This window comes from Platalea leucorodia (assembly GCF_965183815.1).
Source record: "Platalea leucorodia genome assembly, chromosome: 2".
In the NCBI taxonomy this organism is placed as follows: Eukaryota; Metazoa; Chordata; class Aves; order Pelecaniformes; family Threskiornithidae; genus Platalea; species Platalea leucorodia.
This window is the reverse complement of record NC_138824.1, coordinates 59,294,132-59,321,928: the sequence shown is the minus strand read 5'-3', so window position 1 is coordinate 59,321,928 and position 27,797 is coordinate 59,294,132. Positions and strand designations below refer to the sequence as shown.

At 41.3% G+C, this 27,797-nt stretch overlaps 1 protein-coding gene across 1 annotated transcript in view; it reads left to right on the top strand.

Moving 5' to 3' along the window:
• Positions 1-1,065: 1,065 nt before the first annotated feature.
• The window catches only part of TMTC4 (transmembrane O-mannosyltransferase targeting cadherins 4), a 56,699-nt gene continuing 29,967 nt past the window's right edge, over positions 1,066-27,797 (top strand). The window contains exons 1-5 of the mRNA XM_082337102.1: positions 1,066-1,182; positions 3,121-3,336; positions 8,352-8,467; positions 10,539-10,755; positions 14,666-14,753. Of these exons, the coding sequence (XP_082193228.1) occupies positions 3,175-3,336; positions 8,352-8,467; positions 10,539-10,755; positions 14,666-14,753 (583 nt within the window). The 5' untranslated portion in view covers positions 1,066-1,182; positions 3,121-3,174. The remainder of the gene's footprint in view (positions 1,183-3,120; positions 3,337-8,351; positions 8,468-10,538; positions 10,756-14,665; positions 14,754-27,797) is intronic.

Below are 27,797 nucleotides of genomic sequence, written 5' to 3'. Positions count from 1 at the left end.
GGCGGCCCGCGGCACCCACGGCTCCCGCCCAAGGCGGCCCCCCGCCACCACCCCACCGGCTTTCTAACATCTTCCCTTCAGGGGGATTTTCGCTTCGTGTAAGCCCGCCACCGCCGGAACCTCGCCTCCGAGGGAAGAGCGGGGGGCTCAGGGTCCCCCGGGGCCAGGCGAGCCCCCCGCGCTGGAAAGCCTCCCGCCCGCCCCGGCTCACCCGCTGCTAGCGGTCACGCTAACGGTCACGCTAACGGTCGCGGCGGCGCGCGAGGGCAGGGCGAGCCCGCTCCAGCCGCCCCCCGCGGCCAGCCAGGTGCGCGGGACAACGACCACCGGCCAGCGGGCGGGCGGGGAGCTCTGGGAACGCGGCGCAGGCGGCGGGCAGCGCCCGCGGGCCGCTCCCAGGAGAGGCCGCCTGGCTCCCCGCCCTCGTGCGAGGCGGAGGGGTGCGGAGTTTGGGGCGGAGGCGGACGACTCGCACCGGCCCGGCTGCCACCGCAAGTGATCTCCCCGCTCCGCTTCCTGGGCCCGGCCTGCCGCGCGTCACCGCCGCCGCCGCCAATGGGCGCGCGGAGCTGCCCCGGGGGGGCGGGGAGAAGGGGGGTGGGGCGGCGAGACAGCCAATGGGCTCTGAGGATGTTTCCCGGGGGCGCAGCCGCCGCGGCCCCTCCTCCGCCGGCCGCTCCGGCGGGGGGCTCGCCGGGCGGGAGAGTTTCGCAGCCGGGTGGGAGATGCCGCGCGGGCTCCTTCTCCTGGCAGGTAACGCCGTGCGGGGCTCCCCGCCGCGGGGCTGCGCCGGGCGCGGGGCGGGGGGGCTCGCCCGTGCCCCGCTTGCTGGCAGGAGCGCCGGCGGAACTGGCCCGGACGGCGCGGGGGGGCGGCGGGGCGCTGAGGGCCGGGGCGGGACAGCCCCCTCGGCGGGGCCGCCGCCGCCGCCGCCGCCAGGACAAAAGGGGAGCGGCGAGCGGGGCAGGGCTGCCGCGAAGCTCCTGGCGGCGCTCGCCCGCCCGCCCCGCAGCCTCGCCCCTCGCCCCTTCCCGGGCGGGCTCTTTCCCCGGGAGCGCCCCGAGTTTGCGGGTGTCCGCGCACGGCCGTTGTGACCGTTGGTGCGAGCGCCGGCTCTCTCCGGCGGGACACAGGGGGCCGGAGCCGAGCCCCCCCGCCGCCCCGCCGCGGGGGGTGTCCGCGGTGGGTCGGTGCCGGGCGGTGGGGGGGTGCTCTCCGCCGGGCCGGGCCGGGCTCGGCTCGGGTTCGCCTTTCCTTGGGGGGTAGGGGCAGCGGGGCTGGCGGTGGCGGCGGGGAGGCGGCCTCCCTCCCTGCCGCCGCTGGGCAGTGGCGTGTGAGCCGGTGGGCAACGGGGGAGCCCTTCGGGCCGCCGCTCGGAGGGGCGTGCGCGGCGGCGGGAGGTGGCGGTCCCTCGAGGGTGCGGGGGCCGCCGGGGCGGTTACGGCGGTGCCCTGGTAAGGGAGCCCCCACGGGCTGGCCTCCTCTTCTGGACCGCGGGGGCAGGGCTGGCAGCAGATGTGCATCAGCTCAATGGAGCGAGCAGAATGGAAGAAACTTTCAGGGAAGAATGAATTTCGAGTAGATTAAATGTTTTAATTGGGTGGTGGGCATTGGTGCTGTATCTGTGCTGTTACGAGCAATGCAATGCACTTCCTTCTGATGAACAGCCTTGCTTTTAGTCTTTGTTTTCGTCAAACTAAGAGCACAAAGGTAAATTACTTTGAGAAAAGGTTTTGCTCTTAAAGTGGCTGGTCTGCTTTGCTCTGCTAAGGAGCTCCATTCTTTCTCAGGTTGCACAGCTCCACGTTACTGATGTTATCTGAATTTGGGAGCGCTGCCATATAGTCCCCAAAGTGAGAAGGGGCACTGGTGTGACAGGGAGTACTGCCTGTCCATGTCCATACAGAGATTGGCAATATGTGGAGACTGGCACTTAGCGTGGCAAACGGAAAGCTGCAAAGCAGTTGCTTCAGCAGCTCTAATGGTCAAGTCTGTTCAAGAAGCCAAATGATTGGAGCTTTTTCCTGGATTGTATGAAGACATTAAATGCAATGTTTTCAGGGGTGCAACACTTGATTTTAAAAGCCAGTAAATAAGAAGAAAGTGTGAAGCTGGGCTACTATATATGCCTGTCGTTCTTGGGGCTTACAAATAAAAACTTTGTATTCTGCCCTGCTTTTACTGTAGTTTTCCATTTGTAACCTCCTCCCCCTGCTGTTTATAGCAGCACTTGATAGTAAGACCACTCACAGTACTGTCAGAGCACCAGAGCAGCAGAGGCAGAATAGCTGTCCAGGCAGAGGGCTGGCTTTGGAGCATCAGAAGAGACCCTGCCAAGTAAAGATGGCTCCTGGGTAAACCTCCAGCCTTAGTACCTCCACACTGATGTATCACTCAGTGCTGTTGGACTGCATGGTCTTTTTCATCTACCTCATAAGCCCATGAATACAGCAGTGGAATTTAGCCTGTACTGCACTTGCGACATGCAGAGTGATCTAGCGAACACTACTTTGGTTTTAATTGTATGCGTCTTGTTGTCTCATTGTTTGAATTGTTGAGATTTAGAGCCTAGTCCATTAACTGCTATCTGTATATATCTGCCTGGGATGTTTGTATGAATTCCCTGTATGGGCGATGTGTAAGACTAGGTCATTTAATTCGATTAACAGAAGAGAGTTGAGCTCTTTTTGCAATTGATGATGTTTGTTTTTCACACTCAGAAGGAAATTATAGTGCTCTTAAGAACTTGATAAACACTCCACAGTCCCCGTGATGACCCTGTTTGTTATACTTGAATAGTAAGAAACAGAAAAACAGTGATTTGTTCAAGGTTTTAGAATTTACCTGTGCCAAAGCTTCAACTTAGAATCTAAGAATTTCTTGGCTTTATCTCTGTGCTCTAACCCTGAGAGCAACAGTGCCTTTCTTCCACATTTGAAGTACAAAATTATGTTTAGATATGTTCTAGTAATTATGAAATGCACCAACAGAAAAAATGTTAGGTTGTGTGAAACTTCATTCTCCTCGCCCAACCCAACTCTCCATTTTTAATTTTCTTTTTTTTTTTTTTTTTTTAGTGAAATGCAACTATAACTGTGCATTTGTATGTATTTCTTTCAGATTTCCAACCAACATAATGCTGAAACTCCCAACTTGGAACAAGCATTTCACAGAATGGCACAAACAGAACCTAATCTGGACCATGGCGTATCATGGTTCCTCCTTCCATCATACTGGGCTAAAATGGTTGTGGCATTAATTGCCTTCCTCTGTTTTGCTAACAGCTATGACGGAGATTTTGTCTTTGATGATTCTGAAGCCATCATCAATAATAAGGTTTGTCTCTCTCCCCCCCTCCCTGTGCCCTTTGACATAAATCGTCATAGGAAAAGAAATAATGACAACAGTCAATCTAAGTAGGCCCAAAATATTCATCCTAGAAAAGAGCTTCCTTCTAATATTCCTTTTTTTGAACTTCATTTTTCTGTTTTGTTTTATTGGGTTTTTTAAAGTAAGCATTATTTAAGGTTGAAAAACAAGCTGTGCAGCTTCAGTGCTCTACTGAAAAGCTAGAAGCGTAAGTATGCTTAACAAAATCTTTTTCCTAAAGCTATTTGAATAACATGACTTCAGTTCTAATGCATAAACAAAAGAGCGAACAAATTAAACCGCTTCCCCCCCCCACCCGAATGTGTCCCCTTTCATTCTTTTGCAAGTAAGATCCTCTGCTTAACAAGTGTTGATATCTGGTTAAGGGGAAGTGATCACTTTTTGCCATATCAAATGGACTTTGTCTGCTTGTCATCTAAGAAAGCATTATTTAGGGTTGCAGCAAATTTGGATGTGATGTTTAGTAACACTTATTCACAGGGTACCTGTACATCAAGACTGCCTATAGATCTAATTTTATGCTCATTTCTAAGTCAGTGAGAGTATCCAGTAGACTTTTCTAATACCCATTGGTGTTAATAGGAGATTTCTTCATTATCTTCTCAGGGTGACAGATGAATAAGCCCAATGAATAAACTTACTCTGATTGCAAGATACATAATGCTTCACTAAGCGATTGTAGGGTGCAGGGGTTGTCCTGCTGTGGTTTATACCATAAAAATGTTAGAGGGGAAGGAAAGCTTCCTTTTCCTATGCTCCTTCCCCACTTCAAGTTCCTGTGACAACTGTATTTTTTTTTTTTAAATAGAGGCAGAGCATTCTTGTGCTCTATTTTAAAACCGATCATACGTGCCATGAACAATCCTTGAAGTGCTTAGAAATTAACATGGGACTCGAACAAACCTCTAGCTGAGATTCTTTTGTGTTCGACTTTGAGGACCTGAGTGTCTTCAGTTGCTGAGACACTTCATAGAATCACATATAGCAGTTAGTGAGCCTGTGCTCATGGGTGGGTCTTGGTGTTACAGCTCTTGCTGTTCTGGGAGGTACTTGTTAAATGTTTGGAAAGAGAAGCGCAGGGTAAAAAGAATCACCCTCATCTGTTGGTTCTGTTTTCCTGAAGCCATGGGGTTACAAGGAGGATAATCTGGAAACTCATTCTGCTAGAACACAATTCACATTTTTTTTGCCTTGCACAAGATTTAGAGGCAACGTATTGCAATGTGCCTTTTAGAATCCCACAGAAGTACTGTTTCCTTAGACAAATTTATATTGTGCTTGTGTAAGTCGTCATACCTTGACTTATAAATGTATGGGGGGGAAAATACATCTGCCAAATTGGAAATAAATCTCAAAGCTTCTAAGAGACTATTATAGACAAATTAAGAACCTACAGTGATTTTTTTTTTTTTTTTTTAATATTTTAATTTATACAGATCCTGGCAATGTTTCATTCTGCAAAGTTTTATTTGGGGCACAATTATAATATTTTAATTTCCTGAAAGAATGAATAAAAGACTGATGTTGAAACAAGGCAGGTTGTTTTCTTCATGTGCAATTTCCACACTTGTAATCTTCTGTATTTCTTTCAGTCTTTACTTCAAAAATGTTTCAATTTATCTATGCAACACAACAACCTGCACCAGGGTTATAGCTGTTGGCAATGCTGAGATATTCAAGCAACTGCTTAAATAGATTAATTCATACCTAGTCTGTATTTTTGAAAAACTGTGAGGCTTATTCTATTTTTCACATCAAAATTCTCTATTATTCCCTAGAAATTAAATGAGATTTTTGTGACAGTATCATTTTAACACAGGGGTCTTATGAATATATGGAAATACAAAATCCACAAGAAAAATGCAGAGACTATGAGTTTACCAGTTTAATGGAGAAGGAGAGCATCTAGCAAAGGCACAGTTTATTAAACAAAGTTTAACATATTTTATTCCTATTCAATAGGAGAGACAGCAGGTGAAGTAATTTTGGAGATTTACTAGGCATTACTATACCAGTATTTTCTTGGGTACCACACAGTGACCTTTTTGTTAATTTGCCAGCTACCACCACCCCTCCAATCTTTCAATTTTTTTTTTTTAGTGAAAGATACACTGTTAGTTGACCCCATGCCTACCATATCATGGAACATTCTGTTATTAGATTTTATTGGTGTTCAAGGCTGTTTTGCAGATGCTTTCTTGTCATTTTAAGCAGCATTTTAACTGGTACATAACAGTGACTTTTGTCTTTATTTATTTACTAGCTTGGCAAGACAAACAGTTGGATTAGGTGGAGCTTCAGACACAATGTGTCATTTCCATAAGCCTTCATATAGAAAAACTGACCTTTCTTCAAGTATTGAATTCTGCTGTCTGTAAGCTGCTGCTAATCAAATATTTAGAGATTCTTTGATACCTACTTTCAGTTCTTAAAGACAAAATCATACGTAACTTTTAAACAGCTGTGTCTCTTAGAGCAAACCATTCCTATTTTAGAGTAAGTAAGTCCACCAAGCGGGAAAATTAATGTAACAAACTTTTTCTCACAGAACTTGGGTACAAAAGCAAGATACATGACTGAAGATTTTTAGGTCATATGGAAGTGTAATCTAATCACTAAGTAATTCTGTGTATTCAGCTTTTCTTGCATTCTTCCTACAGAAGACAAAAGAAGACTGATTGTAGCGGAAAGGGAAATCTAGCCTTGCACATCTCAAATATATTTCCCATCTCAAGTTATTGAAGTTATCGTCTGTGACGCAGAAGTCATACTTTTAAAATTTTAATACTAAAAAAAAAAGTCTGTCTTTCGTAGTCCCTTTTTTGGCAAATGTACATAAGGAGCAGTGCTATTGGTTGGAAAAACAGTCCGAGGGCCACAACGCCCACTAACAGCTGTCCCCCGCAGAGTACAAAGGCTTCAATAGATGTTGGTGTACAACCCAGTCCCAACTTGCCCCTGGAAAAGTAGGCCGTAGTGATTGATATAGCGGGCTGCTGGTTAAATGCGCTCCTGCTACGACCTTTATGACCTTCAGGGTTTGTGCATACCAGTGAGGAATGGAACAGGAATTCAGGTGCCTAAGGCCAAAATTGCAGTCCTGGGAGAAGAAAGAAATTTGTAGCTGTTGTTTGGCAGTAGAAACATCTGTGAGAGACTGAAGAAACTTTGCACCTTGATAATTCTTAAACCCAATAGGATCCCCTGTGAGTCTTGATTTCTTAAGATTTTTCCTGAGAATGCCTTAATGCACAGCTGCAATATAGGACTTTTCAAAGACTACAGTGTTAGCCCCACTCTGTGTATTGATTAGTAGCCTGTTAGAGAATGCTTCGCTTCATTTGACAGCGTGCTCGGATTTTTAGCCTACTTCCCTTTCCTAATTTTCTTTTTTTTTTAAACCGGTTGCCTAATACTGGCCAAACTTGATGAAGTGATAGAAATAAATCTCTTCCTGGATTTTTTTTGATTTTTGGATGGATGAAAGTCAGAACGTGTTAAGAGAAGCAAGGAAAACTGAGTTATTTTAAGTTGCGTTTAGCAGCAGCCAGTCAGCGTGGCCCAGACATTTGCCCGTACCTTGGGACTAGAGTGGTATGTGTTCTCTGTTGCCTTGTTAGCAGGCCACAAATGCTAGCTAAGGATGAGATGGAAGGTACTGGAGACCACAGGAGGTGCTCAAGGTACAGTAGTTGCAAGTGAGATGATAGCAGCATTTGAGAGGAACTGGAGTTAGTGAGCCAAGGGTATTGTAATGTGTGAATCTTGTAAGTAGATGGAGATGTAGGAGGAATAAGACATAGGACGCCAAGCTTTGCTAGACCTTTCATGGTTTAGCAACCCGGTTTGTCTGCTTACTTGTGTTTGTATTGGCTTGTTAATCTGCTTTGGTTTGTTGGCGTCTTGAACAATTTCAGGGGAGAAGGTGGGGGTAGAGTAACTTGTGGTTGATTGCAGGTGTAATACCAGCACTCATACAAAAGCTAATCATTTGCTTGTACAATTTTGTTTTGGGGTTCTGTCTTAAGTGTATTTAACCTGCATGTTTGCTATAGTATAAATTGGTATTTAATTGCCCCAGGGAAGCAAGAGAAGAAGGGCAAGTAGAAGATGAATATGTTAGTTTGAGCTTCACGGCTTGTCCTCACAGAAAATGGAGGTGGATGCTACCAACGTCCTTATTTTTTCCTCTTCAAAGTGTATGTTTTCCATTCAATAGTCTAGGTTATTTGGATTTTTTCATTATCAGCATGGCTTTAAGATAAAAAGGAAGAGTAGACTTTTCCTTTGCAGTGGTTTTTTTGGTAGTCCCCTACCCCACCCCAAATTAAAATAATTCATTACTTTTCTGTCTTCTGCTATTAATATTTTAGAGTACTATATAGAGATGTTGATTCTTGATTTCATGTATTAAGAATTTAAAAAAAAAAAAAAAAGCTATTTGAATAATGTTCTCTGCGAAGTAAGGCTTCAAAAAGAGCTAATTGTTGTTTTCTATCTTTAGTGTCCTTGCTTTCATGCTTTCATTAGTAGTTGTGCTACTGACACTGGTAGAAAAATAGCTATTTGCAGCAGTTTGTAAGTTGGCCTCCTTCGCAAGATAACCTAGACCTAAAATCAAAGGCTTTTTACAAAACTACAAGGTAAAGGGTTTTTAATGTGTTTCATATCTCAGCTATTGACCAGATTATCAACTGATATGAATACTCATAGCTCTACTAAATTTCATGTAGTTATGCCTACTTACAGAATCCAAGCATCTTGGCCTTTATGATGACAGAGATCCAAGATGTGACCTTCATTGCAAACTTAGGTGCCTTGTCAAATGTCAGTAGTGAGCCAGCAAAACACTTGCTATGTCCCTGTTAGCATGAGCTTGTATTGGTTAGAACTTGTGTTTTAGCTGCTTTGAACAAAACAGTAATGTTAAGAATCTGGTAATTTATGATGTTTCCTTTCAGGACCTCAGGGCAGAAACCCCACTTGGTGACCTGTGGCATCATGACTTTTGGGGTAGCAAACTCAGCAGCAATACCAGTCATAAGTCATATCGACCACTAACTGTCCTGACTTTCAGGTGAGACTTGTCTTTTTGCTCGAGGTCTGAATTTTTTTAACGTATTGATTATAGGGAGGAGGCAACAGAAAAGGAGAGAGACAAAGTATCTGGAGGGTAGTTGGATACCTTTCCTGAATATCATTTTTCTGTTCGCTACCTTAATCTCAAATTGAGTTTTAATTTTCAAATTGTTTCTTTTCCAAAGTATACATTATTTTGACACTCTGTATTTCAATGTACCTTTCAGAGATTGTATCTTATGCTCTTATCTTGGTACTAGGGGCAGTATGGTTCAGTATGTAGGTCACATCATCAAAGAACTAGGAGGTGTATGTTTCCTTCACTTAGCCATGCCGCTACTTATACTGCTATTGTAGTTTCTGTTCTCTGCTTTCCTGGTGACCTGTCCAATGATTTTTTATAAATAGCATCAATCTACTGCGCCCTTTGCCGCTAGGTCACTGAATAGTCTTCCCACCTCTCCCCCCTGATATTCTAACTTCAAGTGAGTGTTTGTGTGAGAATCCTAGTGAGAGAGATGCCTGCCTGTATATATAACTTGCTGTTTTTTTCAAATAACTAAAGGCTTATGAGGATTACTTCTGTAGATGCTTAGCTCATGTTTTTTGCAGAAAGATTTGAGCAAGCAGTAGGCCACATAGAAATTGGGCACAGTAATGCAGAGAATCTTTGAGGACTCAGTCTTAAGCTTCTTTATTTTCCCCATGCAACTCAGTGTTGTGGATGTGAACCTGGCACTGGTTCTGCAGTTGTGTCCGGTCTAAGCCAGGGACTAAGTGATTGCAGAAGAAGTACTCCCAGTCTTAGTCCTCATATTCAAGCAAAAACTTTGACTCTTGAGTGCAGTGTCAGTGTTTTAAGTACTTAGCACTGTGGGTTTCACTGTCTGTTGGGGTTTCTTCGCATTTTCATCAAGGAAAATATGCAACTGAATAGAATGTGTCAGGGTCTTAAACCTATTAAAGCTTTCAGTGCATTACACAGCACATGCTTTCCTTTCTTTTCAAGGTCTCTGTAGTATATTCCATGTCTAGTAACATCCTGGTTAGTTTAAAGAGCGAACTGGGATATAGTCATTACTATATCTGAAAATATAGATGAGCATGTGGAGATGGTCCATAAAATCTATTTTCACAAGTAAGAAATTGGTTTTCTTAATTTCCCTAAGCTCCAACTTTTATGTGTATCACATTTATAATAGGTTAGGCTTTTTTAATAGATTTCACTTAAGCCAGATGCAGGCTGACCAAATGAACTATATAAAATCCTCTCTCCAAACTAAGTTTCTGTGTATCTCACCTACTCATAAAAGTATACAGATAATAACAAGGTGTTTCTCCCTTTTCTTCTCCCTCTCCATTTTACCACAGAGTTCCTATCTTGAATAGAGTTTTAGCCTGAATTTTCACTTACACTTCCTTCTGGTTCTAACACTTGCATGAAACCTCTCTCTAACTGGTCTCGCAAATTAGTTACTAAGATGTGCTGACTCTTCCTGGATTGATACTGGATTGTACCCAGGTGGTTTCCACATCATCAGTCCAAATGTTAGGACGTTTTTCAGCTAGAATGTCAGTGGAAATCATAGTCTCAGTACATATTAGTCTCCTCACTGTGTGGATTTAATTAAAATTATTTCATTAGGTTGTTTTGGGACGTAGTTTCTCTTAAGCCCAAGGGTATCCCCCCAGTAGGCTGGGTTGTTTATCCATAGGACACTCCTGTGTTGCAACATTGAAGTTACGTTGCTGACCAAAAGCCAGTTCTGAGTAGTCATAGGTATGATTAACGTAATAGCATTCACATATGTCTTTGGAGAAGATAAATATTATGCTGAATATGGTATCCCATATGGATACCTTTGACTAAAGATCAGGATGTTGTTTCTAGCCTACTGTGGTGGCTGAGTGCTGGGGTTTGCTGGTATATTTCAGCCTTTTTTTTTTTTTTTTTTTTTTTTTTTGTGTGTGTCTAATATGATCTTGCTATGGGGTTGTTTAGGTTTTCTGTTTGCATATCTGAAACCATTGATGTAATTCCTAGGCTTCATGTTTTTGTTTCTATATAGAATTAATTACCTTTTTGCTGGAGGCTTCTACCCAGTTGGTTTCCATGTCATCAATATAATACTGCATTGTACTATCTCAGTGTTGATGGTTGATGTGTTCTCGATTTTATTGGGTGGACTGCAATTCAGTAATAAAGGAAGAAGGCTAAACCTGGCTCCAAAGACATCTCTTCTAGCTGCTTTGCTGTTTGCCGTACATCCAGTGCACACCGAATGTGTAAGTACTGAATAATTAGCTCCAACGATTTATATCTTAGAAGTTCTTGACCATCTTGACTAATTAGTTCTGACATAGCCTTATAGTCTACACATTACTGTTATATATTTAACGCTTCTCTTGGCACATGTCTTATGAGAACAATCAAATATTATGGTTGCTACGTCCAAAAGCTTGTAATTCCACAGGGCTGGACCTTATTAAGGAAGATAAATTAAATCACTTAAGTACAACAACTAAAGAAGGATAGCCCTAAACTACAAAGTTTCCCTAATTACTGCATTAAGAATTCATTACTAGAAACATTAGCTCATGAGTAGCCAAGGAGAATGGAAGATAAACTGAATGCAAATGCATAACCACTTTTCATTTCCGTTTGCTTTGATAAAAAACCAGGGAGATAGAAAATTGGAGTAGGGGCATTATATGAACTCTGTATGTGACTGTATTACAATACTGTATCCAGTTTTGAATGCATGCTGCAAAGAGGACACTGAGAAAAATGGAGAGGGTTCAGAAGAGCCATGAAAATGATTAAAGGACTGGAAATCATGCCAAGTCATGAGAGATCGAACTCCATGGGTTTATATTTTTAGTATGAAAGAGAAGATTAAAGGATTTTTTTCTTTTTTTACAGTCTGTAATTGTGTACATGGGGAACACAAATTTGATAGTAGTGGGCCCTTTAATAGTGCAGACAAAAGCGTAACAGTGGCTGGAAGTTGAAGCTGTAAAGATGCAGAATAGAAACATGGCACACATGTAGCAACCAATTAAAATACCTGACCAATGATCGAAGTGCTCGTGTGGAAATTCTACTGAAGAGATGGTTTTCTTAAAAAGTTCTTTTGCATTCCTAGCTAAGAAGATCTTATGGCCTTATGCCAGTGGGCTTGCTGGATGTAGTCCCTGATTGTTTGATCTTATAATAATGAATAAATGAAATATAAAATAATCACAATGCAGGAATAATTTTTTTTTAGAGCTTGGAAGGACTGAGTTACTGAAAAAGTCCTAACTTTAACTTTGATCTTTGTGCTAGTAATGAACACTGAATCTGCAGTGCACCTTATTCTATATATGTGGCACTGATTTTTCATTTATTCACAGTATGCCGTGGTTTTGGCTTTTTTTCATTTGCTTTGCACATGATTGATGGGGAGGATGTTGGACGGAAAGCTATGCCTCTCAGCTGACTGGGGACCTAGCATGTATTAGAAACCTAGAGATGGTGCAGTTATGTATTAGCAGTTTGGCACCTTATTTGGCAGTATGGCTAAAACATCCTGCCAGTCATTCTCTGGTGTTTGCTTGCCTGCAGAATAGCTTCTTAGTGAGAGCCCATTGTGCTAGTGTCAAAAGGGCCCCTGGTATTTGTTCTTCAAAACCAGTTCTAGATGTCAAAGTGAAGTAAAACAAGTCTTCAGTGCTTTTGATGTTCTGACATGTAAAGAGAAATCTCACTTGAGTCTTCACTTTGTAGTAGGCTTACTATTGACTCCTTTATCAATATCCATAATTTTATTCTTCATTCCATTTGACTCTAAAAATATATTTAAATCAGCAGGCAAAAGTTAAGACGACCTTGGTCATGTTGAATAAATGACAAGTGATGCGGTCTGCTTGCATATGCAAGGTTTGAAGACTTGCATATGCTTTAGGCAAACATTGGAAGAAGAGGAAAAAAGTAGCATGCTTACACACCATGTCTCTTCTAAGATCCAGGAGTGAAAAAAGGCCTCCAGTCATTTACACGGTGAATAATAAATCTTGCTGCACTGAAGCAATAATGATACTGCTATGGTTCTAGCATGAGTGTGTGTCAGGCAGCATCTCCTCAAAAAGCATTCCTCATGATTTTAAAGCTATGAGTTTTAAGCATCATGACATCCTGGTTTTGAAACGAGATGACATATTTTGACATAAAATTGTGAAGAATCTTGTCTGTCTGCTGCTTTGGATTTTGGTATATACAGCACAAAACAAACTGTCATGTAAAACAGATCTTAAAAAGTTTAATGCTTTTAGTACCTATGTAAGAAAAACATCTGTCATTATAATTTTTCCACCTACAAGTAAACACTCTTGTGGTGTAGTTCTCCACTCTAAAAAATGCTTATTCTTTGTAACAATTGAGTGATTAAATACTAAATGAAACAGGGATATAAGAATATACCTGATACTAATTTAAAATTTTATTTTTTTGTTTACCTTGTTACCAGAGACTATGGGCCTGATCCTGCATTTGAGATAACATTGTCCTATTGGAGTCATCTGAGGCCATACATGTGTTATTAACTCCTTAATCTCTTTGTTGTAACAAGTTGGCGTTTATTTTCAAAATTGTCTCAGTTCACCTTTACTTTTATCTCCTTAGCTGAGAGCAGCTCCTGAAACAGAATGACACTTCATTATTTTCACCTTTCAAAGCACTCCACAGCTATTGAGTTAATTCTGATAATTCCTCTATAAGGTAGAAGAAGAAGCAGGGAAGTTAGGTGCATGGCTTTGGATAAATCAAGAAGTTCTTCTGAACTGAATTTGAGAGTCCAACAGTTTCTCCTTTTATGGTGCTCAAGTGAAGCTGAGGGTAAAGTGGGAAAGAGTCTGTTCAGTGGATTCAGTCCTACTCTCATGCCTCTGCACTTCTCTTTCTCTCTCTGACACTATTTAGAAATAATTGTTCCATTATGTCAGACTGCCACAAAAAAATGCCCTTTTCCTAAGAGAGGGTTAGCAGGTGCCTTTAAACAAAATGAGGATGCAATTTATCTTTTTACTTTCCTCTTTCTGTTCCACTCACAAAATGGGAGAACTGGTGTACTACACAAGAACCATAGTTTCTGCTGTTGTCCCTGAACCATCACCTCAAAAAGTGGATAAAAAAAACCCCAAACCTGTAGCTGTTCTGCCCTGCTTCAGAAAGGCCTCTGTGTACATCTTCTCCTGGAAACATGGAACCCAGCGCTTGAGGAAGTAGAGCAAGACTGAAAACAGAGGGGTGTTTCAATGATCCTTGCTCTGGTTGTATGTTCTAGTGAGGTCCCAGCATCAGGGCCTATACAGTCCCCTGCCACCCCCTTGTATCATGATTTCCACAAAAAATTCATGGTGTATCCTGACACTTGTGTAATTGAGGAATGAAGATCCAAGAATATGTCCTGCTGTGTCTCAGCAAGTTATTGTAAATATAGTTTAAGGGCTTGAACCAAAGCTTGTTGATGGCCCTGAGAAGGCTTTTGATTTAAATAGGTTGGCACAGATCCGGAGTACAGAGGTCCCAGAACGCGCTTCTCATTTTCTTTTGCGTTAGTACATCTTCTGTTACAAGATACAGTTGGAGGTAGCTCTAATGCAATCAATTAATATAACACAAAAGACTGCCAGAGGGGGGATTTTTTTTCTGATTCTGCAGGCCAGAAGCTATTTGTCCATTCTGAGTGTTCAGACTGCAATTTGAAGGCTGGCTTGTCTTCTGAAAGTAGACAGTCTTGATTTGCATTTCAGCAGAGCTGCCAGTTTTGTTGGGGTTCAGGATGTTTGCTACTGGATGAGTTCTACTGAAAGGCAACCTGATCCAAAAAACAGATGGAATGGGGCAGAGTCTACATTTTCTTCAGTGAGGTCCTTCTTTGTTTCTTAAAACAGCAGTTTTTCATAAATTAAAGCCAAACCATTTACCTAGTTGATACTAAGCAAAACCCAATCAAAATTAGGATGTGGCTTAGAAAACTGGGTATCACTAATCTAGTAAACCAGGTTAAAAAAAAATAAAGTGATACAGCGATATTCTTTTATACATTTCACTTTGTATATGTGTGTGTACTTTTATCTCAGTTTTTTGAAAAATAAAATCTGGTAATCTGAAACTTTTTTCTTTTTGTTTTTTTGTTTTGTTTTTTTTTTTAAGGTTGCTGGGATTGTTGGCAGAGCAGATCTACTGTGTGCCCTGTTCTTTTTGTTGTCATTCCTTGGCTACTGTAAAGCATTTAGAGAAAGTAAGCATTCTGTTTGCCTCTTTAATTTTATATTGTGTATATTTTCTGCATTCATACATTTCAGTGAAGTATAGCAAAACTAAAAATGTCAGCTTGATGTGGTTTGAATTTATTAATGTTTATACCCTCATAAAATATTTTTTAAAAACGTGCTTTAGCAGTTATTTACTGTTAGAAGAGCTGGAGGGGTTGCTGTCCCTAATTCCTGTTAACCACTAAAAATTTTTTTTAAGAAAAGTCTATTTTGTAATAGGCTTATTCGTTAAATGTTTTATTGTTTATAAACATAAAGAAATAATAAGTATTTTAGAAAGAAATCAAACCTATAAATTTATATTCTTAAATATTTTAGTACACTTTATGCCATTATGTTGGGATGGCTTAAATGGGAACGAACTTTAGGAACCTTACTTGTATTTTTAATGAATTGTAAAGACTTATTCATATGAGTAAGCCCTCTGAATTCCTGCAACGTGCAAGTGCTGGCATATACATGACGAATATAGTGTTACTCATAGAGGTTTTTGTAAGACAGCTGTATTTAACATGAACAGTTCCTTCGTAGATGTTTTTTCAAGTGAGCTTTTAGATCTGCTGTATTATTTGATCTGAATACAAGGTGGCAGTTCAAATACAGTTGTGGAGAAATTATCCTGGTGCTCTGTTAAATAAACACACAAGAATACATCAATTCATGATTATGAAAAAATACACAGGACGTGCAATCTGGTATCTGAATGTGTCCCACCACAGGAAATATGGGAATCATCTGGTGAACTCATGAAGAGCTTTGATGTGAAGAGCTTGTATAATATCAGTTCAATAGGCATGGCCTGTAATGTTTAACCAGAGTTGACAGTGACAGAGGTACCTGAGCTGGCTTTGAATGATTTAGCTTAGCAACATAGTCATGTGTGGCATTATAGAGCTTAGTGTAGGCTGAGGGGGGAGAGTTAGTCCACAGTGAGCTCTAAGATGCTGTGAATAGCTCCTGCTAATTGAGTTTAGATTGTTTAGAACTATTTTCCATATTTCTACAGCTGATATCATAAGTTTAACTTAATCTTCACCACTGTCATGGTTTAACCCCAGCCAGCAACTAAGCACCACACAGCCGCTCACTCACTCATCAGAAGAGTAAAAGTGAGAAAACTCATGGGTTGAGATAAAGACAGTTTAATAGGTAAAGCAAGGCACGTGCAAGCAAAGCAGAACAAGGAATTCATTCACTGCTTCCCATGGGCAGGCAGGTGTTCAGCCATCTCCAGGAAAGCAGGGCTCCATCACACGTAACGGTTACTTGGGAAGACAAACACCATCGCTCTGAACGTCCCCCCCCTTCCTCCTTCTTCCCCCAGCTTTATACGCTGAGCATGACGCCATACGGTATGGAATAGCCCTTTGGTCAGTTGGGGTCAGCTGTCCCAGCTGTGTCCCCTCCCAACTTCTTGTGCACCCCCAGCCTCCTCGCTGGTGGGTGGGGTGAGAAGCAGAAAAGGCCTTGACTCTGTAAGCACTGCTCAGCAATAACAAAAACTTCCCTGTATTATCAACACTGTTTTCAGCACAAATCAAAAACATAGCCCTATACCAGCTACTACAAAAAAATTAACCCTATCCCAGCCAAAACCAGCACAGCCACTTCAAACGATATTTACGGTGATTACTGTTCCCTTCTGATATTTTTTCTCCCCTTTGAGTAGGTTTCATTTCTTTCAACTGAACTAATAATTTCTTCATGAAAATTGGCCTTGGGATCTTGCTTGCTCATTTATTCTTTTTCTCACCTATTTTACTGGGTATGATTGTACTTTAATGTTTCTTCTGTTAGCACCAGAGTAAATTAGACAAATCAAAATATTGGCTATGTGCTTTCCAGTTTGTTGGTACATGGCAAGGGTAATAATCTTTGCTTGAAGAACTCGAGAGCCAAATTCTTAGGATGACCATTGGAGACTTTTATATAGGACTCTGTAATTATTTTGTTATGGAGGACATATCAGGAATGATTAAGAATGTGATGTGTACTCTGGTTAAAGATATTCTGAGTGCTTGTACAACTAGCGAAGGCTGGTTTGATAGCTTCTAGAAGTCAGTGTCATTTTAATAGTATTCTTGTACTGAAATTCTTGTCATTGATACAGAAGAAGAAAAATGTTGTGAAGACAAGATACTAAGCAGCACTTAGTATTTTTTTATTGGACATTACATCATAATAGTGTCAGAGCTGTGACTCTTAAGCAGATTTGCCAAGGCGAACTACAGTCTGCCAGCATAGTTGTGCCTTTTGTCTTTCAGATCAGTTTTCAGTGTTTACTGTCACCTTCACTGCCTGCTTTTCCCTCAGCAATGTCTTAAATTTAGACTTCCTTTGTACTCAAGAATTTGTATCCAAGTTACATACTTGAGTCTCTCCCAACAGTTTCCTCATTTTGGGTAGCTTGGTGACAGTTTCAGGTTCTTGCAGATCCTATCTGGCATGTCCTAAATGAGAGAATGAAAAGTTATTTCCAGCACTGTGAAGAGCACTAATAAGTTCTTTAGCAGATTGTGCATGGAGCCTGAAGGGAGGACCCCAAGCTTCAGAGTATTTTTTTCTTCTGAACCTTACATGATTTACTGCAGGCTGATGAGCAGTGTGCCAAAAAACAGACGTTTCAGAGTCAAGGTTTCAGGTCAGCATGGTTCTGGTCTGAAAAGTGATTCTGAAATGCCTGCATGAGATTCATTGCTCATCCTGGATGTGCCTTGCTGTGAAAATCATTCATTTGTAAATAGAGAGGTGGGTGAGATAGAATAGAATAGACTATTTCAGTTGCAAGAAACCTACAACGATCATCTAGTCCAAGTGCCTGACCAATTCAGGGCTGACCAAAAGTTAAAGCATGTTATTAAGGACATTGTCCAAATGCCTCTTAAACACTGACAGGCTTGGGGCATCGACCACCTCTCTAGGAAGCCTGTTCCAGTGTTTGACCACCCTCTCGGTAAAGAAATGCTTCCTAATGTCCAGTCTAAACCTCCCCTGGTGCAGCTTTGAACCATTCCCACGTGTCCTATCACTGGATAGCGGGCAGAAGAGATCAGCACCTCCCTCTCCACGTCCCCTCCTCAGGAAGCTGTAGAGAGCAATGAGGTGGCCCCTCAGCCCCCTTTTCTCCAAACTAGAGAAGCCTATGAGGTCCTCAGCCGCTCCTCATAGGACATGCCTTCCAGCCCCGTCACCAGCTTTGTTGCCCTCCTCTGGACTCATTCAAGGACCTTCACATCCTTCTTAAATTTTGTGGCCCAGGACTGCACACAGTGCTCCAGGTGAGGCCGCACCAACACTGAATACAGCGGGATAATCACCCCATTTGACCAGCTGGTTATGCTGTATTTGATGTACCCCAGGACGGGGTTTGCCCTCTTGGCTGCCAGGGCACACTGCTGACGCACATCGAGCCTGCTGTCGACCAGCACCCCCAGGTCCCTTTCTGCAGGGCTGCTCTCCAGCTGCTCCTCTCCCGATTTATACTTGTGCCTGGTGTTACTCCATCCTAGGTGCAGAATCCGGCATTTGGACTTGTTAAATTTCATCCCATTAATCATAGCCCCATGCTCCAAGTTAGATGCGTAAGGTGACAAAGTAGGGAAACCTCCTGAAGGCTCAGCCAGTAAAGCCTGAGAATACCACATACATAATGGACACAAGGTGAAACACAGCTGGCTTATGAGGCTGGCGGTCAAGTTCGTAGGGATATTGGTGGTGGAGACAAATCCGTGTTATTCCTCTCTACTCAGCTCTTATGAGGCCACATCAAGAGTGCTGTGTTCAGTGTGGTGTCCAACACAAGAAACGCATCAGCAACCTGGAAGTCCAGTAAAGAACCACTAAGATGGTTAGGAGGCTGAAGAATATAACACAGGAAAAGAGGCTGAGGTGAATTGGTCATGTGTTGCAGCCCCTCTTCCTCCTGCCATCTTTGAAGATTTTCACAACTCACCTGGCTAAGGCCTTGAGCAATCTGACCTACGAAGTTAGCTCTGCTTTAAGCTAGAGCTTTAAGACTAGAGATGACCTCCAGAGTTTCCCTCTGATCTAATGCGCTCTATGATCTATGATAAAAGGAAGCTAGATTGCTGCATTTTGGCAGCCGCCTGCACTTCTGCCCCATTGAAGTGACAGTGGAAATGCATCCCAAGTTACAAGCTTAGTCTTCCTAAGCTTCTACACAACTGAGAGATTCTGGTACCTCTAGAAGATGACTGCAAGTGCCTAAGATAAGCTATTTCTCTGACTGGCCATCAAAAGGAGTCTGTTTCCAGTGACTACACAGAAGGAGCAGGGAGAAAAGGCTTTTAAATTGGATACTTCCATTTTGGTGGTATGGATTTCCTTCTTTTGTGAACAGTTCTTCTGGCCATTCACAGGTAGTAGGATAAATAAGGAGTAAAGACCTTTTTATGTGAGTTTAGCTGAATTTGATTCTGCATAGGTTGAGGGAGTCAAAGACAGCAAAAACTGTCTTAGTCCCAAATGTAAGCTGATCTCACTCTGAATAAAGAACAAACTTTTTTAAAATATGCACATATAGTTTAAAGAGCAGACTTAAACAATGTCTCCTAAGCAGCAAAGAAAACATACCCTTTCTTCTCTCAGAATGTTTTCCTTCTGCTGGCAAATCCACAAGATCCAGAAAGTCTGTCATACCACCAGCACACATTGGTAGTTCTAGCCCAAGTTAAGAGTTGGTATTGCATCACTTTGTAGGTCAGACCAAGATGGTATTTTATCTTTGTGGAATAGTCTTTGTTAGTAAGAAAGAGGGGGAGAAAACAACCAAAAAACCCTCTGTGCATTCCATTGCATTGGGCTTATATTTCTAATCAAATATAGCTGCTTTATGATGATCCGGCAGAAATGTGGGATCTACCAGTTTGTTCTGACATCCTATTTCCTTTTGTCGTGCTAGATTTTTATATATTAAAGGCAAGCATGACCCTAAACCCTAGGTCAACTGCATGTGTCCTTGTTTCTGGATTTGGCTGTCACATGTACATAGCACTTAGGTCACCAGCTTTTTACAAGCAGTAGGAGAAGAACTGTTAAAAGTGGATTTCTTTAAATTGTTATTAATAGATGCATGGTAGCGTGACTCTTTTTGAGTACTTAAAAGAGGGTACAACTCTAAGCCCTTCAGGATTTGTGGACTGTATTTGTGTTGTCTTTCGAATACAGTTACCAAAACACGTTTGATGCTAGTTTGCTTTTAACGATGAACTTTGAGTGAGCATCAGAGTAAAATATTAAAAATCCTGAGTTCATGCTACTGATATGATTGTGTCCTCAGTAACATATACTGTTTTGTCACCAGCAGCGTCCTTATGTTACTATTGGACAGATAGGTTATCTAAGTCTTTCATAAAGAACCTGATTATTCTTGCAGCAAGGCAATGTGAGATTTATGCACAGCTGAGTTCCAGAAATCTGTTCGTTTTTCACTAGCATAGACAGAGTTGTTGCACTGTAGTTCTTGAAGTCTTCTCTAACAGAGACAAAAGTCATAGAAGAGAGACTGGTTATTGCTTGTTTTCACCTGATGTCTAAGTGAATGAATGTAAGAAATTTTTTTGGCTTGGGAGTAAGAACTCATAAAATGTCTCTAGAGGATTTGGGGGTACTGTGGGGAAGTATATATCATACTGAAAACAATCAGGAGATCAAAAAAATATCAGTGTCAGACGGGAAAACTTCCAAAGGAAAATAATGGGTTTTGTAAAGCTCAAGATATACTGCAGCTTGTTTAGCCTGATGTGGTTTATTTGTGGTTTTGGTGGATTTTTGGGTAGACAGTTTCTTTTAGCCAGAATCTGTAGCATTAATTTTTTTTTAAAGTATCAGTATTGAACACACTATATGGGCTATAATTATGTCTTACTGAAGTTCTAAAATTTTGTTACTTTTTCCCAATATACAGTTTTTCATGTTACCATCTTTGATAGGATAACATTTACATTTGCAAGGAACTAATCTGTTGTTCTCATTCTGTCCTGCTGTTTTAAAACACAACTGTGGGGACAAATCCACTGCATAGGCTTTGGAGACAGCAAGAGCTGACAACTGTTTAGGTATGTTCTGAAGGGAATTGTGGGTTATTAACTTTTTTGAATTGTAATACAGCTTCTCTGGGAATTCATAGGGCATTTAAAAACCGCTGTAGTTTTCATTTTGCATTCCTTTGTCTTCAACCTGGACAGTGATCCAGTTGCAGGTATTTGCCATCTGCATTGGCAATCTCTGAGTGATGTAAAATTATGAGTTCGTGATATTTGTTTCATGTGAATAATATTGGCCTGGATATTAAATAGGGGATCAACTGTTTGCTCATATGCTACAACTTCTAAAAATTACTTTGTTCTGGTTGTGTGTTTCTGTTTTGTTCTGTTCTGTGTAGTCGCCCATTAATCATCTACTAGTTCATTGCTAATTTAGTAAAATGTGCAAAGTAGACTGCAGTGATGAGTTTTGTGAATATTGGAGGTTCGTATTATGGAGGTTTTCCTATAGATTGTAAATGTTTAAGTTTCCTGTGTGAAAGAGATCGTTGTTAAGATATGGGGAATTTGTTAGCTATTTTGCAGTTGGTCAAGAGGTATTTACTATTATTAAACATATGGGCCCTGATTTTTCAACTCTGTGCCCTACTGTTCATATTTGAACATATTGGGAGGGAATAGTTGTATGTGGCAAAACTAACAATTTTATTATTTTAGTGGGCAGAGGAGCAACAGTAACTATTTTTTGTAGAATTAGTGCTAAATTTTGCTTGTCCAAGATGGTGTAATTCAGGGATAGATGATCTCTTTACTGTAGTGTATACGTAATGAGTTTGAGGTGCTTGGATATGTTTAGGAATGGCATTTGCTATTGTAATTTCATTATTAAGTGAAACACAGAGCTAAACTGCAGTAGTATGTACATTTGGAGACACACAAGGAGATCTCAGGCTTAAGTTAATTCTAACAGTGGATTCTTATGTGATCGTTTAAGACTAGGTAATTCGTTCCCCTTTGCTTAGCAATTCACAAGCAGGGAAATCTTAGAGCTTGGTTAGATGAGTATTTGTAGTAGTTTAGTTGGAAGATACTATCCCCACAGGCAAGGCACATCAATGGAATATATAAGTGTTTGTGATCTGTTTCAGTTAAAAGTTAAAACTTCCTGTAGGAGCTCAACATAACTTACTTTGCTTTGACTTTCAAAGGATTAGGTGCTTTCACAGACTCAATTACTGGTTTTCACCTGAAGATGGTGACTTCTTAAGCTGCTCCAAGCTGTCACCTGGCTGAGCCCTAAATTGCTCAGCTTTGAAGAAGGACATGCTGAATGCCTAAATGTCTGAATTGGTAATAATTGTTTGGGATATTGTTAGTTTGACTTCAAAGTAAGACTACGCTTGGTACTTTAAATGTAGTATTTTCTTCATATCCTTAACTTCTAAGGAATTTGTCTTCATTGACTTGTGGATTTAGGACACTGCAAAATAAGGTCTCTTGAAATAGGATTAGCATTTAGGAAGACAGAGCTGAGGTGTATCATCAATGTACTGCTCATAAATTTAGGATCAGTCAGTTCCACACTGTAAAAAACACTTCATGTATGCGTCCTTGCTCTAGGAATGCTTATACTTCTAGCAGTCTAAATGGAGGAGTCCTCATGGCTTGTTTATGGTTTATATAGGTATGTCATTGAATCCCCTCAACTTTCAGACTTGACATACTCCTAAAGAGGGACCATCTGAGCAACGCTTCTTGGTTTTGGATAGAAACACTATATTTTTCTAGCTTAAAAAAAACAGAAGCAAGTATTCTATTTCTTTGGCATGCTTACAATTTTGTCCGTCTGTTAGAGTGGCACAATGCCCACTCACAATATGGTGTACCAGTTTCAACCAGGCACAGGTGCCAATGAAAGATTGGTTTCATTTTCTGACACAAGATTTTTCTGGGGGGAAGCAGCGCTGTATTAGGGGAATGTGCTTTGTTAGACTGATTACTTCTGTTGGCATGTGTGTATCTCATAATATAATTAGCACTTATGCAGTGCTTTACATTTTCAAATCACAAAAAAAAAAAAGATTGAAGGTATTGCTGAATGATGGTCTTTTGTTTTTCCAGCTTACTTTACTGAGATTTCTGCAGCTGGGGTGGGGGGTGTGATGTGTTGTGCGTATTGACCCAGGAACAAGCACAAGATAAAATGTTTCTTAATTGAAATTCTTTCTCTTTGAAGTTTAATCACTGATGAATTTTCATAATATTACAATTCTATATATGACCTTTTGAGGCTGCAGAAGAAAACAAGGAAGAGAAATTATGGTTTTTGGGAGGAGATCTTGATCATAGAATCACAGAATGGTTGAGGTTAGAAGGGATCTCTGAAGGTCACCTGAGTTGACCTGCTCAAGCAGGGTCACTTAGAGCCAGTTGTCCAGGCCCATGGCCAGATGACTTTTCAATATCTCCAAGGATGGAGACTCCACAGCCTCCCTGGGCAACCTGTGCCAGTGCTCGGTCACCCTCACAGTGACAAAGTGTTTCCTGATGTTCAGAGGGAACCTCCTGTGTTTGAGCTTGTGCCCATTTTCTCTGGTCCTGTCACTGGGTGCCACTGAACAGAGCCTGGCTCTGTCTTCTTGGCGCCATCCCTTCAGGTATTTATGTACATTGATGAGATCCCCCTTGAGCCTTCTCTTCTCCAGACTGAACAGTCCCAGTGCTCTCAGCCTTTCCTCATAGGAGAGATGCTCCAGTCCCTTGATCATTTTCGTGTCCCTTCACTGGACTCTTTCCAGTATGCCTATGTCTCTGTTGTACAGAGGAGCCCAGAACTGGACACACTACTCAAGGTGTGGCCTCACCAGCGCAGGGTAGAGGAGAAGGATCCTCTCCCTTGGCCTGCTGGCAATACTTTGCCTAATGCAGCCCAGGATACCCCTAGCTCTCTTTCCTGCAAGGGCACATTTCTGGCTCATGTTCAACTTGGTGTCCACCAGGACTCTCAGGTGCTTTTCTGCCAAGTTGCTTTCCAGCTGGGTGGCCCCCAGCATGTGCTGTGCCTGGGCTTGTTCCTCTCCAGGTGCAGGATTTTGCAGTTCTTGTTAAACTTGATGTTCCTACCAGCCCATTTCTCCAGCCTGTCGAGGTCCCTCTAGATGGCATCGTGACCCTCTGGCATATAAGCCACTCCTCCCAGTTTTATGTCATCTGCAAACTTGCTGAGCGTACATTCTGCCTCATCATCCAGGTCATTAATGAAGATGTTGAACAGGACTGGACCCAGTATTGATCCCTGGGATATACTGGTAGTTACTGGCCTCCAATTAGACTTTGAGCCACTGATCACCACCCTCTGGGCCTGGCCATTCAGGCAGTTTTCAATCCACTTCACTGTCTGTACATCCAGCCTGTACATCAACTGCTTCTCTATGAGGATCTTATGGGAGACTGTGTCAAAGGCCTTACTGAAGTCCAGGCCTTTGACACTGTCTCCCATAAGATCCTCATTATGGGTCCTTCATTATTTCTCTTTTGCTGGGTGCTTTTACCGTCTTTGACAGTCCATATGACATGCTGAGACATTCCTGGCATCTGAGACTTGGGATGTCACAAGAAGCCAAGTCTGTTTCTGCACAGCTTTGAATGTGTGCCTATTGAATGACATTTGATTGTCAGGTTTTTTTTGCTAGACCATTTCTCCAGTTTGTTAATGGAATTCTAACTTCTCCTTAATATCCTTCCTGGCCATTGCAGCCTGGCAGCACCTCTGGACTTAATCAGCATATTTCTTATTCCATCATCCAAACTTTTAAAATTATCTATTAGAGCCAGATGAAGGCAAGACCCAGTACAGAATATATCTTTCCATTTTTCACAATGAGCTAGACTCTTAGTGTAATTTTCCAGCTGTTATTTGTACCCATTCTATAATAGTTACATGCAGCCCGTTCTTTTTCTGGTGTATTTCACACTGTCTCCAGTCGTATTCTCATGCGTTCGTGAAGTCAAGGTATAGGATGTTTACAGGTTTGCTTTCATTGGGAAGGCCTTTTTTTTTTTTTATGTCCAAGTCAGAAATTATAGTTAGTTTGATATAAATGGCTAAAATATGTCTTTGGCAAATAATTAATCATATCCTTTTATGTTTTAGAGGGTGATGTAGAAAATATTTTGTCTTAAGTGTTTTTTTTTTCTGAGTAATTTTGACCAGTCAGTTTAGCTTTATTTCTTTGGCTTATCCTTTTGTATCTCTTTTCCCCTTTAAAAGTAGGCATGTAGGTATTGTTTTGTTTTGTTTTATTTCAAGCTTCTGGATTCTCATGTGTTTTTCATTTCTCAGAGGTAACAGTTGAAATTACTCTGGATTGTATAGGACCTGTTGGAGTAAATTTAATCAATTGTAATTTAAAACAGATTAACTTCTATAAATTCTGTGTCTTCTAGTTCACTATTTTTGCTTTTGTTCTTGCTCCCTTTCTGCTGGTGTTGTGCTTGCCATCTGATTGCAGCTGACCTCTTTGTGAAGAAATAAAGCAAAAAGTCACAGAACACTTCTGTTTTCTTGGCATTGTCCATTTTCTAACTGAGTATTGAAATAATTCCTTCCTTGCTGCTCTTCTTACTAATATATCCGTGGAATTGTGGGTTTTGTTCTTTATATACATACCTTTTTTCATTTTGTGGTGTGACCTTGCTGAGTTTGTTTGTGTATGAGTGTGCTGCTATTGTACTTGTCCTTGATAATTTGTCCTAGTTTCTTTTTTCCTACTACTTCTTACGTTTCGAATCATCAAAGCATTTGTGAATCGCCAGCTGGTCTCTTACTATATATACTTCCCACTATCTTCCATGTTTGTATTTGTGTACTGAATACTGCTTCTCTGAGAAGTGCTTAGGTGTCCTGACTTCTTTCCGCCAGAATTTGATTCTGGGAAGAAGAAATCTCTCAGTTGAAGAAAGTATACTTCAGTAAATTCAGTGAAGTCCATTGGCTTTGTTCACTGTTCTTCCTTTTACACTTACTAAGAATGACTGATTGTCATTTTGTGAACACAGCCAATTGTTTTGCCTTCTATCTTTGCATTCTCTCAGCTAGGTTATTTCTACATTTAAAAAAAAAAAACAACAAAAACAAAAAAACAAAGTGAATTTCAAGAACTGGCTGAGCAGTCTGTTGTATTGCAGAGTCTGAAGAGCTGAAGAGCACCTTCAAGGGATGCATTTAGGACAGATTCCTTTTATTCTTAGCAATGCTCTTAGAACGAATGTTGAAGCCCCTTCCTCCATGAATTGCAACCCTCAGTTGTTCTTCTGTATAGTTGATGTGAGTTGGAGTTTGCTCATTGCATTTTTTTTTCTAGTTGCAATGTTTCTTTAGTTTAGTAATTATTTATTTTGTATTTCCATGTTTTGTTTTGGTATTGTTGAGGTGTGTATGACTTCTTTTCTTCAGAAGGCCTTCTTTTAACTTTATAACATCTGCACCTTTGATGTTAAGTCTTACCTCACCTGTGAGGACATAATTTGGAGTAGAGGGAGAAGGAACAAATGCCTAGTAGGTATTGCAATGATAAATCTCAAACATCTTAATATCCACTCTGTTGAAGCTTTAAGTCTTAGGTAAGAAAGGAGTGCTAGAAGCAACTTCAAAATGTGTTCTTCTACATGTTTTTATGAAAACTTATGCTCTCTGCCACAAAAGAAGTACTCTGCTTCAAAATGAGAGAGGAGGCTAATGTCAGCAGATCCTTTTCACACTTGTTATGGTTTGTATCTGACCCAACAACATCTGAGCTAGTACACTAGTTTCCCTTTACAATCAGTGAAGGGAGAGAGCTACTTTTCTGAAAGGTGGACAACTGCATTTAATTAGGTAACTTAATCCCTAAAGGTGTCCCCTTCTCTTAACTGGTTAGAAAGGAAGCCTAGTATACCAGCTCAGGTGTAGGTGCCTACTTCAGGTGAAACTAATCTTAATTCTGCCATTTACCCTTTCCGTAGGCCATTATTGCATTTCTGTTTAAGTACTGAGGGTCAAACCTGCATTAGCAGTAGGGAAGAATTGCTCTAGAGATCAAGGAAAGTAAGAAAGGGATTCAGCCAATGAATGTAGAGTTCAACTTTGTTTTTTCACGTGCCAAGTCAAAGATTGATTCTTGTGATGCCTGTAGAGCCCATGTTGCTTGAATCAAGAAACTGCCTCTGAAAGAGCTGAGTGCTTCCCTCTGTTGCTTGCACCTGTGGAGTAGAGGTTGTGACAGATATGTTTTTATGTGAAGTACCCATGTACTGTGTGTGTGATAGTACCTTGGCTGAAGTAGGGCTTATTGTTATATTAATCTCAGAAATGCCTGCTTGTAGTACCCAAAATCAGCTACATGGTGTAGTCTTTAAAGACTCTTTCTTTGAGTAGAAGCTGTAGTTACTCTTGATCTCTTAACCCCAGAGCTCCTCACCCTGCTGTAAAACTGCTTCCTGAGTGCAAGAACTAACTGCTTCTCTGCTCAGATGCTGAAATTTTTGAGCTCCATGGCATTCCATTGCAGTGCTAATGAAAGGACATGAGGTACTTGCTAAATGCAGCAGCCCTGGAGAAGCAGCTCATTGTGCCTTTGTAGATTAGACTACAGTTAAAACAGTTTGCGTGTGTGACACTTCATGTGTAACCATTAGAAAGAATTTCTTGTTCTTGTGGTAGCTTGGAAGAAAGTGGCCAGTAATGGTAGAGCTCTAGCTAAGGATGATAAATGTGCCTAAATATTGGGAATTAACCTTTGCAGATGATGAATTGTGGAAACTATGTGAAGCTTCTGCCATTCTAATTAGTCTGGCTAAAACCTCTAGCAAACAGGGAGATTTCTAATGACTCTGAGAATAGAAAATGACTGCAATAAAGAGAGAAATGCCAGCATATTGCAGGAGGTGCCCTATGCTTTTTAAGTCTGTGTATCAAGATCTGGACCGATAGAAAAGATTGTGAGATTAAATGCTGTATGTTTTTAA